Here is an 18,277-nt window from a genome sequence, read left to right as displayed (position 1 = left end):
CCAGTTCTGCTCCTCATCAGTCTTTGACAAGCCTCTATGTGTCTGTTTCCCCTCCCACCCTTGTAAGTTCTTTGGGACAGAGACACTCTCTTATTATGCATTTATATAGTGCTGACACAATGGAGCCCTGATCTCAGTTGTGAACTCTAGATGCTACAGCAATACAAATATTAAATAATAATCTAACTACAATCTACATCTGATCCCACAGTTCAAGTAGTTAGAGGCCTTGTGCTAAACGTATCCCTCGCTATATAACCTTCAGGATTTTCCTTTCTCTTTCTAGTTGGGGAATCTCTGTCATTGAAGAACATTTAAGAACAGGTTAGACAAAAATCTGTCAGGGATTGTCAAGGTATACATAAACCTGTCTCAGCATGGCAGGAGATGGGGCTGGAATAGGTGACCAGCTGAGGTCTCTTTCAGTCTTACGTTTCTATGATTCTATTATCTTAAGTCTCTCTTGACTTGTTGTTCCATTGCTTGAACAAGAGCATCAGTAGCAGCCACATGTTTTTCCAGCTCCATCGTGACTCAGTTATTTCAAGAGCTAGTTGAAAAAGGAGACTGTGTGTGTGTGTGGGCGGGGGGAAGAATGGATTATTTTTTCTCAAAAATCTTGACCTTTCATCAAAATTTCAGATTTTTACAAAATTTCATGTAAGTTTCCATTTATAAAATTATCTTCAATTATTTCTTTTCAGAATATTAACCAAGGACAATGTGATCCACACTGAAGATAACACCAGTAGTCAAAGTCATTCTGATAAAGATGCTTGCTCTTCTTAGAAGTTCATATCAGTACCTTATGTTAGATTTATAAAACGTGCCTATTGTGTAGTCTTGGGTGCATATGCAGATTAAGTTGTATATCTGGATTTAAACTATCCTTGATTTTCCTTTGGCACCTTGTGTATACAGGGGAAATGACACACACTCTTGGGCATCCTAGTTAATTAGAATAGACAGCAACATCTGTTTTGGTCACAAATTAATAATAAAGTTATTTGGATTGGAAAGAACCACTAGTAGGTTTTGTAGTCCGGTCAGTTTGTCAAAGAAACTTGGAGCTGTACATTGTCTGCTCCTCTATAGCCAAAATAATAGACCACACCCCAATATTTTTATACTCAAATAAAAGTCCCATTGGATTTGATGATAATGACAAGACCATGCCTAATGACAAGACCATGCAGAGACCTGTAAGAGAATATGAAAAGTGCTCTGTCTCTCAGTAATTCAAAACATGTAGGCCAATTGCATGACCAGGAGAGAAAGAGAACATTTAGAGGACTGGGAAATCAGCTAATAATTCTTCTATCATCTCTTCAACTGACGGGAAACAGTACAAATAGAATTGTGTGAAACTGTTCGTTTTCATCATGAAGATTATAACAGCATACCAGATATTCTATAGTTAAGGTTGAGCGTCACTTTCTCTTTAAAGGGGGGTTATTCTAAGTGCTTTAAAATCACCTGCTGACTTGGATATATATATATATATATATATATATATATATATATATATATATATATTAGGGCTGTTGATTAATCGCAGTTAACTCACTCGATTAACTCAAAAAAATTAATCGTGATTAAAAAATTAATTGTGTTTAATCGCAGTTTTAATCACACTGTTAAACAATAGAATACCAATTGAAATTTATTAAATATTTTTGGATGTTTTTCCACATTTTCAAATATTGATCTCAATTACAAAGTGTACAGTGCTCACTTTATGTTATTATTTTTTATTACAAATATTTGCACTGTAAAAATTATAAACAAAAGAAACAGTATTTTACAATTCACCTCATACAAGTACTGTAGTGCAATATCTTTATCATGAAAGTGCAACTTACAAATGTAGATTTTTTTTTTGGTTACAAAACTGCACTCAAAAACAAAACAATGCAAAACTTTAGAGCCTCCAAGTCCACTCAGTCCTATTTCTTGTTCCGCCAATCGCTCAGACAAAGTTTGTTTACATTTGCAGGAGATAATGCTGTCCACTTCTTATTTACAATGTCATCAGAAAGTGAGAACAGGTGTTCACATGGGACTTTTGTGGCTGGCATTGCAAGGTATTTCTGTGCCGGATATGCTAAACATTCATATGCCTCTTCATACTTTGGCCACCATTCCAGAAGACATGCTTCCATGCTGATGATGCTCATTAAAAAAATAATGCATTAATTAAATTTGTGACTGAACACCTTGGGGGAGAATGGTATGTCTCCAGCTCTATTTTACTGGCATTCTGCCATATATTTCATGTTATAGCAGTCTCATATGATGACCCAGCACATGTGGTTCATTTTAAGAACACTTTTGCTGCAGATTTGATAAAATGCAAAGAAGGTACCAATGTGAAATTTCTAAAGATAGCTACAGCACTCAACCCAAGATTTAAGAATCTGAAGTGCCTTCCAAAATCTGAGAGGGACGAGGTGTGGAGAATGCTTTCAGAAGTCTTAAAAAAGCAACACTGCAATGCAAAAACTACAGAACCCAAACCACCAAAAAAGAAAATCAACCTTCTGCTGGTGGCATCTGCCTCAGATGATGAAAATGAACATGCTTTGGTCTGCACTGCTTTGGATTGTTATCAAGCAGAATCCGTCATCAGGATGGATGCATGTCCTCTGGGATGGTGGTTGAAGCATGAAGGGACATATGAATCTTTAGCGCATCTGGCAGGTAAATATCTTGCGACGCCAGCTGCAACAGGGCTATATGAATGCCTGTTCTCCCTTTCAGGTGACATTGTGAACAAGAAGCAGGCAGCATTATCTCCTGCAAATGTAAACAAACTTTGTTTGTCTGAGCAATTGGCTGAACAAGAAGTAGGACTGAGTGGACTTGGAGGCTCCAAAGTTTTATATGGTTGTATTTTTGAATGCAGTTTTTTTGTACATAATTCTACATTTATAAGTTCAACTTTCATGATAAAGAGATTGCACTACAGTACTTAGGTGAATTGAAAAATACAATTTATTTTGTTTTTTACAGTGCAAATATTTGTAATAAAAATAAATATAAAGGGAGCACTGTACATTTTGTATTCAGTGTTATAATTGAAATCAATATATTTGAACATGTAGAAAACATCCAAAAATATTTAAATAAATGGTATTCTATTATTGTTTAACAGTGCGATTAATTGTGTGATTAATCACAATTAATTTTTTTAATTGCTTAACAGCAAGGTATATACAAAATCTTGATCCAGACTAGAATTTTTTCCATTTCAGCTGTGAACTAGGTAGCATTTTTCCATGGTCAAAATAATAAATATCCCCAAATTTTCCTTCAGGTGAAATTTTTTTTTCAGGGAAATTTCATCATTTGTTTGTGAAGGATTTATTTTTGCCTACATTTAAATGATTTTATATGAATCAGAATTTTTTTTTATTAAACCACTAATGGGCTTGAATTTGTAGAAACCTCTAACACAAAATTGGCCATAAAAGATCATCTAAATATCAAGAAGGGTTTAGAAACTGAAGGCCTTGGTGATAGCTGTTTGCTCCTTCTCTGGACAATGTCCACTCATGGTATTTATTTATTCCTCTCTCCAAAGTGTCAAAGCCTCTAGGAGAAGCCAAGAGAAATTTATACGTTTCTATTCTATATAGATTCTTATACCTCCCTAATGCAGTAGGATCTGAGTGCCTTCCAGTAGTGCATTAAGTAGCATCTAGTTTGTTCTCTAAGCTCCCTTGCCTGCTCTTGCTAGCCTCCTAAAGTATGTTGCCAGTAACATTTTCTCTGATCCTATGCTTCCTGCGAAGTTTCAGTACTTAGTATATGAGAGGAACTAGTGCCTGGAAGTATTTGTAACTGGCATATAAAGGCTCTGCATGATATCTAGTGCCTATTACAAGATATAGGAAGAGATTTTCCGCTACTGTGATGAGAAAGGGGGCAATTCCCTAGAAACCCTCAGTTACACTGTATAGATTTTTACAGAGGGATTAGAGAAAATAGCTAGGGCTCAAAAAAGTATCTACTTCAGCCATAGGGACTGGAGAAAAATAAGTTGTCCCATAAGGCCTCTTTCTCTTTATTACTAGATTTTTCAAGGTGAACTGTAGCCTCAGGTCAAAGATCAAGTAGGTATTGGCTCCTTGGAGTCTTAATGCTCAAGATGATATGGCTTTTGCTCTTTGAATCTGTGCCATCCACTCAGTTGTTTCAAGTTAAGGTGAATATATCCATGATCACCTCAATTACATCAATCAGCCTGAACTAGGGGAATCTCTTTCTTAATCAGACCAATTTGCCTATCACTAATTGTAGAGAGAACACTTACACTAAAAAAAAAAAAAAAAAGTTCTGCAAAAAGTTACATCCATGCATATTCTCTCTCTGCCTCTTCTTGCTCCCTCATAAAACGTGGTCAGTTTGTAAGTTAAAAGATTATTTTTCTGACTGTCATCAGAGCTAACTTGGACTGAGGTTTCCAAGTCAAGCTGTGTTCTCATTGTCTGTTAGATTATCCTCTTTATAGAGATTCTGAAATTAGAATTTAGCTAGCCATTTTGTTGATTCATGAAACAGGATGAAGCCTGCTTAATCTCCCAACTATATTGGTTCTGCCATGCTAATGGTAATAAGCAAACTTTGTTTGGTCAATAAGGTAGCAGTTATGACTGTGAGGTCACACAGGAAATTGATTCATTATGGTGGCGGGGGGGACACCCTGATAGAGCAACAGGACTAAAAAAACCTACTCTTAACAGAGCCATGTTTATGTAAACACTTTTTAAAAACAATTCTGTTGAGGTATTTATGAAGTGCACAATCACTATAGCTGGTTAAATGATTTATTGCAGATAAATTGTCAGATGAATTTAGCATTTCTTTTTATGAGTCATTCATGAACAGACTTGTGCTTTTTATGAATTTATTCATTACTGAAAAGTATTCTAATAGTTTGCGCAAACAAACCTCAGTCTGTATTGTCTATGAATTGTTCACTCTGACCCTTAGCTATTCATTATTCATGCTTGTGCACTTATTCATATGTGAATACAGGTATTCACTGGAGCATGGCTGTCCTTCCTAACATTTGTGCAGACTTATATATGAATAGTGAATGAAAGTGGGGCATCACCATGGTCAAAGTGAATAGCCACTAATATTTCAAATGAATTTTTGCAAACAATGAGCTGAATTTCCTGCTTGTCTTCAATGGAGTTACACCAACGGAAAAGTTGGCTCAAAAGTTTTGCAATATTCAAACAGCTCTAGCAATCACAGCAAGATCTAATTGCTAACCACACCTTAATGCATTTAAAAATTATTCAGAAATGTAGTGTTTGTACATGTCAGTATATTTTCAGTTTATGCCAGTTACAGTGCTGGTAGCTATGTCTATAGTTAAGGTTGCCTAACACTTTCCATTTTAAAACCCTCTTTTCAGTTGCTTATAACTTAGCCAAGTTTTAACGATTAAGGCTGAAATTTTCCTTCTGGGTGTCTGCCTCAGGCTGAATTTTTTGGAAAGTTTCGGCAAATATGTTCTGGCAGTTTCTGAGAACAGAAGGAGGGAACAAAATATGCTGTTTTGCCTATGTTAAAAATCCATACAGGTGTTGCACTGAGAAGTTCTAGTGTTTCTACTTTGGAGCATGGATATGAAATTTAGCAGAGGGTGCCACCCTGGTATCAAGAAAGTGCCCTTTGCTAGTCTCGTGAAAATATGCCCAACTTCTGACAAATTATAAACTATGAAAACCATACTTTCCACACATTCAGTAGAGATTTGTTAGACTTCATCATCTAAATTCTCCAGAGATTCCATCTGCACTGAGCATGCTCTATCCCTAGGCAGTGTCTATGTGCTGATGAGACTGTGCTTGTGCTGTCCTGACATGGTGACTTAGCATGCTCCACCCCAGGAGCTCCAGGTATAGCAAAACTTTCCCTACAGTAGTGTCTTTTGGCTGCCAAAGGCCACCGTGGCACCAAGCACCAAAACTAAAAACATGGAGACTGTGTGTCCTGTGGGCTAAGTGCCCCCACTGCTGATGCCCAGATTGCATGGAAGGAAGTAGCCTGACTGGAATGCAGAGGGGTGAGGAGCTTGGGGCAAGGCGAGACTGAGACAAAAGATGAAAGAGGAAGGCTGGGACAGGGACAGGGTTGTCTAGGGAAGAAGACTAGGACAGGAAGAGGCTAGTTAGGGATTGGAGAACTAAATAGAGAGAGAAGTGAAGAGATGTTTGTAAACACTAGAACACCCATCCCTAAGAAAATGGAAATGAACCTAGGATTCCCAAGGTTCAGCATTCCTGTGCTGTCAGCACGTACCTTTGAAACCCACTGGTAAAATGTTTCTCATTTCCCTCTGGTGGTTGATCCACATAGAAGCTTACAATGTACTACTGCTATTGCCTACCCTGATAGCTCAAGTGGTAGAGGCCCATGCTATGGATCTGACAGTTCTAACCCTGTTGATAATGCAGGTGGGAGTCAATATGATTCCACATAATGAAATTTCTGTTTTTTTGTTTGCTTTTTAAACCAACATCTATGTAATTACAGACAAAAAACTAAATTGAAAGAATGTTAAGGTTACAAAATTGTGCATTTAAAATTTAGGAAATGCCAGAATTATAGTTGTCTGTACAACCTTAATTCAGCCCCCTTGTATGCATGTATTATGCTATAGTCTTTAATTATATGATCACATACTGTTTTTCCACAGGCCCCCTCTTAATTCAGTCCTTAGGGGAGACTGTGTTCTGGGTATAAGTGAAGTCTGTGAAGTGAAGGAAGCTGTTGTCTGCAGAATCCCAGCCCCATTTATTGCAGAAGTAGGGAGAATGAGGCAGAGGATTGTACAAAGAGACAGGACAAGTCTCAGGGTTAAAGCAGTTGAATGCCGCCCTGGAGAAGTGGCTTCTATCCCTGCCTCTGCCAAAGAATTCCTGTGTGATGCAGGGCATGTCACAAAAGCCAGACTTTTTACAGGTGGTCATTAATGGTGGGTTCCTTATTTTTTGGGTGCCCTGCTTGAGACCCTTGGGTCTGGTTTGCAGACGTGTTGTGAGCACTCACAGCTGCAACTGAAATCTGTGGGAGGCATGCGCTGAATGTGCTACAAAATAATATATAGTATGAAAAATTAAGCCCTAGGCATCTCAGATTGGGCACCCACAAATCTTTGACTATTTTTAGCTTAATCTTTCTGTGATTCAGTTCATCTGTAAAATGGAGATGAAAATGCCACTCTATCTCACAAGGGTGTTATGAAGATAAATTAATGAATGTTTGTGAAGTACTCAGATCCTATAGTGATGATTGCCATAAAAAGTCCCTGAAGAAATAAATAATACTGTATTCCAAGCAGTATTTGAAGAGTGTGCAATATACGAGGCATGTTCAGTGGAACTTTTCACTCAGTTTTTATACGTAGATGTGCTAAGTGCCAGTGTAACGTTGGGAGATCATTCTTTTTAATTGTTTAATACAATCTGGTTCATGTTTGTGAAGAAAATAACGTGGCCAAATAAAACTGGATTGTCACCAAACCTAGGAAAACCTATGACCCTGCTAAATTTTACATTTCAAGTGGCTTCTACTGATCTGAACTGGTCAAAAAAAGTCATGAAATATTTCTTAACTAAAAAACGGCCTTGCAAATATTTGGCATTGGTGCTACCATTTTTGATTAATCTTTCAGGAAAAGTTCACTCTGATTTAGAGCAAGCATAGCAAATTTCAGCCTAAAAATCAAAATATTGAGAGAGTTGTAAGGTTAACTTATTTATAGGTATCTATATTCTATATATTGTTATGCTTGCCATCTGTAACTCTTGTTAGAGGTGTGTCCAAGTTGTAATCTTGGTTCTGGGATCAGATTTGAATCTGAACTTCCCCTAATTTCAAGTGTTTGCAGATTCGTTGTTCTGTTAGGCCATTATATACTTGAGCTTCATGACTCTGATCACTCTATGATGGCCTAAACGGAACACAAGGGGTTAGATTCTCAGCTGTTGTAAATTATAGAATCATAGAATCGTAGATGAGTAGGCCTGGAAGGGACCACCATCGGTCATCTAGTCCAATCCCCTGCATTCAAGGCAGGACTAAATATTAACTAGATAATTCCTGGCGGGTGTTTGTTTAACTTGCTGTTAAAAACCTGCAATAATGGAGATTCCACAACTTCCCTAGGCAATTTGTTCTAGTGCTTAACTACCCTTACAGTTCCTAATGTCCAACCTAAACCTCCCTTGCTGGAATTTAAGCCCATTGCTTCTTGTCCTATCCTCAGAGGTTAAGAAGAAAAATGTATCTCCCTCCTCCTTGTAAAAATCTTTTATATACATGAAAACTATTATCATGTCCCCCCTTCCCCTCAGTCTTCTCTTCTCCAGACTAAACAAGCCCAATTTTTTCAATCTTCCCTCATAGGTCATGTTTTCTAGACTTTTTATCATTTTTGTTGCTTGCCTCTGGACTTTCTCCAATTTATTCACATCTGTCCTGAAATGTGGTGCCCAGAATTGGACATAATACTCCAGTCGAGGCCTTATCAGCACGGAATAGAGTGGAAGAATTACTTCACTTGTCTTGCTTACAATACTGCTGCTGATGCATTCCAGAATGATGTTCACTTTTTTTGCAACAGTGTAACACTGTTGAGTCATATTTAGCTTGTGATCTACTATAACCCCAGATCCCTTTCTGCAGTACTCCTTCCTAGGCAGTCATTTCCCATTTTGTATGTGTGCAATTGATTCTTCCTAAGTGGAGTACTTTGCATTTGTCTATATTGAATTTCATCCTATTTACCTTAGATCATTTCTCCAGTTTGTCCAGATCATTTTGAATGTTAATCCTATCATCCAGAGCACTTGCAACCCCTCCCAAGTTGGTATTGTCTGAAAATATTATAAGTGTATTCTTTATGCCATTATCTAAATCGTTGATGAAGATATTGAACAGACCTAGACCGAGAACCAGTCCCTGTGGGTTGCCACTCGATATGCCCTTCAAGTTTGATTGAATCACTGATAACTACTCTCTGGGAACGGTTTTCCAACGAGTTATGCACTCAACTTATAGTAGCTCCATCTAAGGTATCTTTCCTTAGTTAGTTTATGAAAATGTTATGTGAGACAATATCAAAAGCCTTATTAAAGTCAATACATACCACATCTGCCACTACCCCCCCCACTCTACCCCTTCTTTGTTACCCTGTCAAAGAAAGCTATTAGCTTGATTTGACATGATTTGTTCTAGATAAATCCATGTTGACTGTTACTTATCACCTTATTGTCTTCTAGATGTTTGCAAATTGATTGCTTAATTATTTGCTCCATTATCTTTCTGGGTACTGAAGTTATGCTGATCGGTCGGTAATTCCCCTGGGTTGTCCTTATTTCCCTTTTTATAGATTTGTACTGTATTTGCCCTCTTCCAGTCCTCTGGAATTTCTTCTGTCTTCCATGAGTTTTCAAAGATAATTGCTAATGGCTCAGATATCTCCTCAGTCAGCTCCTTAAGTATTCTAGGATCCATTTCATCAGGCCATGCCAACTTGAAGACATCTAATTTGTCAGTGTAATTTTTAACTTGTTCTTTCCCTATTTTAGCCTCAGCTCCTACCCCACATACATACCCCTACCCCCGCGTTCACTGTGTTAGACGTCTGATCGCTACTAATCTTTTTGGTGAAAACTGAAACAAAAAAGGCACTTAGCACCAGGGCTGTCCCTAGCTATTCTGGGGCCCTACACAGCCCCCCCCACTCATGGGGGAGGGATGTGTGGGGCCTCAGGCCTCTGCGGGGGTGGGGTGGGGCTGGCTTGTGGGGCAGGGGGAACCACCCCCCAGCACTCACCTGCGGCGCAGCTGGGACCGGGTTGCTGCACTTCCCGCCACCAGTGAGTGCAGGCCTGACCCTGCTGCAGTCCTCAAGGGAGTGGGGGCAGGGCTGGGGTGGAGCAGGGGCAGGAATGGGCATGGCAGAGACTTTGGGGAAGGGATGGAGTGGGGGTGGGAAGGGGCGGGTGCGGAGCATGGAGGGGGCTTTGGGGAAGCGGTGGAGCGGGGGAGGGGCTGGGGCGGACCAGGGATGGAAAGAGGCAGGGCTGGGTTGGACTGGGGCAGGGGCTGGAGCAGCACACAGCTGCACAGGGCACCAGGAAATTTGGGGCACCAAATTTCCTGGTGCCCTACGCAGCTGCGTACTTTGCGTATGGGTAGGGATGGTGCTGCTCAGCACTTCCGCCATTTCCACATTTTCTGTTATTGTTTTTCCCCCTCATTGATTAATGGGCCTACCCTGTCTTTGGTCTTCCTCTTGCTTCTATTTGTAGAATGTTTTCTTGCTACCCTTTATGTCTCTAGCTAGATAATCTCATTTTGTGCCTTGGCCTTTCTAACTCTGTCCCTACATGCTTGTGTTGTTTGTATTCATCCTTCATAATTTTACCTGTTTTCCACTTTTTTGTAGGACTCTTTTTTGTGTTTCAGATCATTAAAGATCTTTTGGTTAAGCCAGGGTGGTCTCTTACCATACTTCATATGTTTCTGATGCAGTGAGATAGTTTTGCTCTTGTGCCCTTAAAAACGTCTTTTTGACAAACTGCCAGTGCTCTTGAACTGTTTTTTCCCTTAGATGTGCTGCCCATGGGATCATACCTATCAACTCCCTGAGTTTACTAAAGTCTGCCTTCTTGAAATTGACATAGCTCCATGGCCTTCAGGAGCTAGTGCAATTTACACTACCTGAGAATCTGGCTCCATACCTGTGCACTCTCCAAAATCCTTAGGGAGTTCACATTCCAACACTCGGGGGGGCTTGATCTGCTGTTTCAATTTATATGCCCTCTAATTCAGCTACACGTATGTTCTATTCTTGTTGTCATTATGCCTGCAGTACGGAAATTAAGTAAAAGAGGAGAAATGTTACTTTATGAAAAATGTATGTGAAACTATCATGGTGATAAACATTTTGAGAACTTACAGTTGTGTTAGGTTCTTTATAGAAACATCTAAATACATGGGGTCCCATTGAAGTCAATGGGAGTTTTACCATTGACTTCAATGGAGCCAAGATTTCACACATGTTCCCCTCCCTAAGGAATTTATAATCTAAAGCCCAGTGCTGCAAAGATTGATACAGGTGAGTAACTTTACAGTTCATAGTAGCATTGAACTAAAGTGTTTGCAGGATCAGTGCCTCTATTCACACATGATGCCCCAAGTAAATGCTAGAAATAGACCAGAAGAGAGGAGCAGAGAACAAGGGTTCCATTAATAACAACAAATAATCCTAAATAATAATTGTTTTTAGGTAAGTGGGATAGCATAAAGTTACTTTATTGCCTTACAAAAGATTTAATTTAGGATTTAAAGTCATGAGTTACCTCTAAAACCTCTTTACATGAGAAGCATTTATTATTTCCCCATAGGCTTGAAATCAAAAACATTGAGGTTCACTTCACTAAAGCTATAAAAATATTAACCAAGATATGTATGTATGTAGGCATGGAGCTGGCTTTCTGTTTTGTTTTTAGATTAAGTAATTGGTAAAATCAAATACATTGCTAATGAAATCCTGGTTCCATGTAGTTAACTAACATGCAATATAAAATGAGGCTCTCCTGAAGATTCACATCTCACCAAGGTAAAAACATTGTTAGTTTATAATTAGTTTTTCCTCTTTTCCCATTGTTTGCCTCCTGTTTTTCTCACCTTTTCTGCAACTTGGATGCATATAGCTAGCAACTGCAATGCCTAGACCCAAACTCCCCATTAATCCATTTGTGCTACTGATTTTTTATCTTTATTTCTCTTTGTGATTAAATCAATATCATGTGTTGGGTTCCCCCCCCTTCCCACACCTCCCCTAGTTTAAAGATGTGTTCTTTTAGATAGATTTTTTTTTGGTGGCTTTAACAATGTTCTGTTCACATTTCCTTGGATAGGACCAACAATTGCTTGTTGACCCATTTTAACCCCTTTTGAGCATCATCTTCAAAGTGTAACTGTCCTTGACAATGAAAGAGAACTTCCTATTGTCTGGTCCTTCCAGGCAATCTTTAGCACTGAGTTAAATGGCTTTCAGATGAAGGAGTTGGCTGGAAGGAAAGAGACAAAGTGGTCTGTTGTTTCTGAGTGACTTTGCTAGAGTTTCCCTTTTCTCCTTTAGAATGGTGCATTTCTATAGAAGATGACAGACATTTTGACAGGTGCAATATGCTTTGAACTGTTGTGTCAGATAATTCTTTTGTCTTGGCTTTTCCCAGCAGAGTGGTATGGCTCCTTAGGATGCTGATATGCATATTGTTTGCTTTTCATTTAGTGTGGTGATGCCTTCCATTCCTTCTTTCTATCTCACTATCTCACTTTTTCTAAAGGTCCTTCGCATACATGTCACTAACCCTGATGTAAAGGCAAACAGCAGTGCTACAGACCTCTCTCCTGACCTTTTGATAATGATCCCAAGAGTTATAACTCAGAAAAATGATAATGTTAATAGAGGAAGAGTTAGCATACATTCAAAAAGCGTGACCCTAAATAAAATCATTTCATAATCTCATCTGTGGCTTGAACTAACTATATCTAATTAGAAAAGACAGATTCAGTGCTCTTTAGAGCAGAAAAGTTTTAGCTTTTCACATCTTCAGATTAGTAACAATATGTGGGCTAAAATTAACAGTGCCATCACTAAATCAAAACTGATTATAGACTAAGTAAGAAGCTATTCCGAATCTAAAGCTTTATATGGCTTTTTTTCCCTTGCAAAGAGATTTTGTTTCATTATTATTATTTATCTTAGTCACAACAGGTGTCTTGCCACGTTACACATTTATATATTTATATATTACTAGTGCAATGGGGCAGGGGTCTGCTAGCCACTACCTCAGTACAAATAACAAATAATAATGCTGTGTTACACTGGTGATCCAGAGATGACATTGGGACTCACGCATGTTAGTATGCTTTCTGTCTTATTCTATTACCCATATGTTTGTGTTTTCTGTGGCTTTACCAATTTGACGTTTTATGTTGTTTAATTTTTAGGGCTAAATTTTGTTCTTTTTGGCCTGTGCATTGTGATTTAAAAGGTCTAGGCCAAGATTTTCAAAAATGGATGCCTAAAGTTAATTCTCCAAAATCCATACTTAGGTGACTAAATAAATGGGCTGATTTACAAAAGTGTGAGCCTCTAACAGCTGCCATTGGCTTCAGTGGAAATTTCTGGGTGCTCAATATCTTTGGAAGTCAGGCCAATTATTTAGTGTCTTAAATATGGATTTTGGAGACTTACTTTCAGAGTTCATTTTGTAAAAAATATTTGTCATAATATCTCAACATACATAAGTACACTCATATGAAACATTTTTTAAAAATGTTGATAGAAAAAAAGATGTATCTAGCATGATGATGTGTAATGAACAGAGCATTTATTACATTAGAAACCATTTTACTTCATCTGATTTGATGAAATTTGTTTTTTCATTTGTGGTTTTGATCATGAAAATGGTCACAAGATACTTGTTGCAGTTTACTAACGTAGGCTACGATTCAGAAAAGCATTCCTATCCAGGATAGCGCTTAAACACGGATTCCAAGGCCAGAAGGGACCACTGTGATCATCTAGTCTGACCTCCTGTATAGCACAGGCTATTTTCCCCCAAATAACTCCTAGAGTATATTGTTTAGAAAAAAAATCCAATCTTGAAGAAAAACATCCAAACATGACGTAAAAGGAACTAAAGTACTGGCTTAAAGTTGAGCATATGCTTAACTACTGTCCTGAATCAGAGTCACAGAATAGTCCCGACAGAATTTAGGTTAGTTTTTAGTAAATGATTCCTTGGAATAGCTGGCCATTTTGTCCCCATTCAGTAACTTCCTTTATTAATTAAATTTTATATTGGAAATCCAGCTTTTGAAAGTAAGTCATGAAAAACAAGGTGCCACATGTCTCATTTTTTAGTAACTCTGTTATTCTAAAAGTACTATAGTTCATGCAGTTCATCTTCTCTGCCTACATGTTTCTGCTAATCTTGACAGCAAATCTATTCAGGTACTGGCTAATAATTAGGTGAAGCCCATCAGTGTAATGATAATATAGAACATGTTTCTTGCTTTTTATTTCTGATCATATATATTTAAATTATGTCAGAACACAACCATTATCAACCATGAATGCCCCTCAGCCAATGTGCATGGAGGTTTTATAATATGTTTTAACCCTTGTGATACAGGAGAGCCAGGGAGCAGTGGGAGACTGCTAGAGGGGAAATATATAAGCTCAAGGCTAATTAAGGTGTGGTTCCCTGTACACTAGGGAAGGTGGCTGCAGGTTAATTGGAGCACCTGCAGTCAATTAAGGCCCTGCTAGGAACCTAATAAAACCCCCCTGCTTCAGGCAGACAGAGGAGGAGGAGGACTGGAGCTTGGAGGAGTGCCGTGAGACTTGGAAAATCAGAAAACCAAAGTAAGGGGGACCCTGCCCCAGTAGGGGAGGGAGACTCCCTTCCCCAGCATCTAAGGACTGAAGGTACCCCACCCAAGGAGGAAGGGGGTAAAAACCCGCAGAGGTTGAGAGGGGCTGGGGCTCAGAGTGAGGAGCAAACCCAGACCCCTCCCCCACTTCCCTCCTTTACCACCTTCCTGGGCCACTAGCGGGGCTATCAACGCCCCAAGAACAGGAGCAAGGGGTGGCATCTTAGCTCCCCGCCAAGAAAAGCGCAGGACCCACCAGACTAACATCAGCCATCTTGTCACGCCCTTCATTGACTTTAAAACTTATGGCTGAAGATAAATTCCAGATTTAGAAACAGAGTACAGGGAGATAACATATATACAAAAAGACTTGTCAAACTTGCCCCAAATTTAGATTCTGTATAAATAAGATTTGTAAACTTCTTTGTTTTGATAACGAAAGATGTTATTTGTAACAGAAGTAGGGATATCTTTTTAAATGATTTTAATATATGTCCCTTAAAGAATATCACACCCATATAGAGCAAAATTTATGCTTGGATAAATTATCCAAGGATGAATTTGACCTGCAGTGAGTATGACTCATATACTGTGACTCTATATTACAGATAAAAAAACATTAAAAGAATATTAAGGTTGCAAAGTCAAGCACTCAAAAGGTAGGAAATGCCAAAATTAAATTTGCTTAATTCAGCCCCCTTGTGTGTATGCATTATGATACAGTCTTTAATTACATGATCACATACTGTTTTTTCCACAGGACCTATACCTCATTCAGTGAACAGGATAGATCTACTCTGGGGCTGAATTAGGGTTGTGTTGTGAAGTAGGCTGTTGTCTTCCTCCTCCATGCTATCTGGGAGCCAGCAGGGGCAGCATTGAGACTACAAGAAAGAGCATCTTCATGCTCTCAATTCTGGTGCCTGGTGCCAAAGTGGCTCCCAGATGCTTGGAGAAGCAATTGCAGGGAAAGTCCTGCCCCTCCCCGTGCCCTCCTGGGCTGGAGCATGCTCAGCACAGATGGAATCTTCAGAGAATTTAGCTGACAATCTCCAGCAAGCCTCTACTGAGCGTATGCAAACTTACATTTTCAAAGGCTTATCACTTTGCAACTTGTGTGCAGTTTCTCCACAGGAATAGTAAGACACAATTATGACAAAAAGGCCACCTCTTTCCAAGTTTCAAGTCCCTGCTCCAGTGCTTGGAGGTGCTAGAACTCAATGAAATGGTCATAAGATGTTTTGTTTACATGCACAAAACAACATATTTTCCTTTAACTTTGTTCTTGGAAATGGCTGAATTCCAGACCAAACTGTTACAATTTGATAAAGCTGTAAGCAACTGAAAACAGGGTCTTGCAGTACAGTTTGCTGGGCAATCTTAACTGTAGGTGTAGCTACCAGTGCCAACTATAATCAGTAGGTATCATGTGATGATCTGATTTTAAGATCTTTGACATTTTTCAACTAAGGACAAAATGAAGTGCTGAGAATTTACTTCACAAGGTTTTACATAACCAAACTTATAAGCTATTTTGGTAGTTGAGATAATGAGACCAAGGGACATGCAGAACAAGAATTTATTGGGACAACATGCATCATGTTATGTCTTAGGGCTTTCCTTTCATTGTTTGAAGACACTCATAGCTGAACAATTTGAAGGGGAGCCAATGCCTTTTTCACAGGAGTGCAGTATACACATAGCAGCAGCCCCCTTATAGTCATGAAAGAGCTAGCTATTATTACATGATCAGCATCTGAAATTTCAATAGGGCTATCTTCAGTAAAATAAAAGCAACTGCCCTTTTAGTGCAGACCTACTCACAAAATCTGCAAAGATTTTTCACAGCCTACTGATGCATCATAATATGTTCATGGTAACAATTCACTGGCTGTATAAACTTCATGGCTGTCAACTATTTTGCTTGCCCTAGCCATATAGACTTCACGGTTGTCAGTGGAGATAGAAATCTATACCTTCTGTTCCAAAAGCACAGGCCCCTAAGTGTAAGGATTGATAGCATGTTACTATCATGTGGGACACAATGCAAACTGGAGAATGTAAAGCTGCTAATGTGGGAGTTGACTATGGTAATGCGCATGTTAATCCTTTGAGCATGTCCAACGTGAACTTGATGGTTCCAGAATCCTGAGCAGATTCAGACTGAGCAACTATTCCAGCTGTTAAAAGTGCTTTGCCTTCGCTCCAGCTAACCTAACTCCTGAGTGCTTACACCTACCCCTTGAGCTAAAGAAGTATCTCCATTAGCCCGAGAAATACTAAGCTTTATATCGTCTTTGAGGAAGTGACTAGAAGAGATGACATAGAATATAATCCAAAGCCCATTAAAATCAATGGGAGCCTTTCCATTGACTTCCCTAGGCTTCAGATGAGGCCCATAGAGACAACACTTGAGTAGGCCTGACATTCTCTCCAGGAGAGCAGGAGTGCAGAATCTGTGGCTCTGGTTTTGAAATGTGGCTCTCTTCTTTGCCCCTAGCATTGCAGATCGCCATGACGAGGGAATAGGCAAAAGGCCAAGAGGAAGTAAATGGGGCAAAAATGTTGTCCAGTCCTTCCCACCAGACAAATGATATCCTTGTTCTGCTGGCCACATACAGCAGATTTTTTTCTGCGGTTCCAAGGGAGGGAAGAAGATCTTATGATAAGTCACTGGCCCAATGAGGAGAACGATCCCCAGGGTGACGCACTCCCTAAGGGTCACTGCAGCCAGCCAGGATGCAAAATGATCCAAGGGAATGGATTGCTGCAAGATTATTTTGTCCTGGCATCATATCAGAAGCCACTAACTTGTTGCTGCCTGTGTATGGGAGCACCTCCAGGCCCAAAGAAGAGAGAAAGAGCCAGTCAAGGTGGAGAGAGGAGGGCAAGAGTACGTTTTGAAAACTAACTTCCCTTCCCTTGGGAGGAGCAATTTGTTAGGCCGGTGCCATTGTCCGGAGTTGGGTGTGCAGAAAGGCTGCAGGATCAGCTTGGACACTGTCAGCTACTTTCAGACCCACAGTTTTGATTCTTTTAAAAGATTGTGAAGTTGAATGAATACAAATGTCTTGATTAAAAAGAAATGAAACAAGCTTTTCTTGAAATATTCTTTAATCTACTTTCATTATCCTGTATATTTTAGCATGCTCGGATACTACATCTGATGTCAGATCTCAGACATCCAAACTTAGTGGTGGTACACAAGATGCATTCAATGAACTTGAAGGAATTAATCCACGAACAAGCTGTTCTTTGTCTCAGTGCGATGAAGGGAACTCCTCTGAGGAAGACATATCAGATCTCTCAGGTTGATTTCCTATCTGATTCCTGATTTTTTCCCCTTTTGTGTAATAACATAAATGTATATAGCACTCTACAAATGTTTATGACAAAACATTTTGGCTAAAACTTTTAAAAATGAGAGTATAAAGTTAGGCTCATAACTCCATATTTACGTAGCTAAATACGGGGCTGATTCAAAGCCCAATGAAGTTGATAAGCATCTTATAACTCACTTTAATGAGCTTTGGATCAGGCCCTATATAGCATGATTTTCCAAATTGCTGGGAATGTTTGTTTTAATTGAGACCACAACTTAAACCCCTATCCAGCAAAGTGCTTAAGCATTTGCTGAATGGTAAGCATGTGAGCAGACCATTGACAATCTAGATCTTTTCTGGGAATTTTGAACTCAGAATATTCAGTTATGTTCAGAATTACCCAAAGTATGGTTCTGCTTTCTCTAAGGATGTCAATGTTCTGTAATAATAATACTTAATAATAAAATCCACTA

At 39.1% G+C, this 18,277-nt stretch overlaps 1 protein-coding gene across 1 annotated transcript in view; it reads left to right on the top strand.

Moving 5' to 3' along the window:
• Window positions 1-18,277, top strand: part of LOC141978477 (uncharacterized) — a 177,930-nt gene that overhangs the window by 43,356 nt on the left and 116,297 nt on the right. Inside the window, exon 4 of the mRNA XM_074940624.1 lies at window positions 17,627-17,791. Within this exon, the coding sequence (XP_074796725.1) occupies window positions 17,627-17,791 (165 nt within the window). The remainder of the gene's footprint in view (window positions 1-17,626; window positions 17,792-18,277) is intronic.

The sequence above is a fragment of the Natator depressus genome, chromosome 1 (assembly GCF_965152275.1).
Source record: "Natator depressus isolate rNatDep1 chromosome 1, rNatDep2.hap1, whole genome shotgun sequence".
Lineage (NCBI taxonomy): Eukaryota > Metazoa > Chordata > Testudines > Cheloniidae > Natator > Natator depressus.
This window is presented reverse-complemented; position numbering and strand designations above follow the sequence as displayed.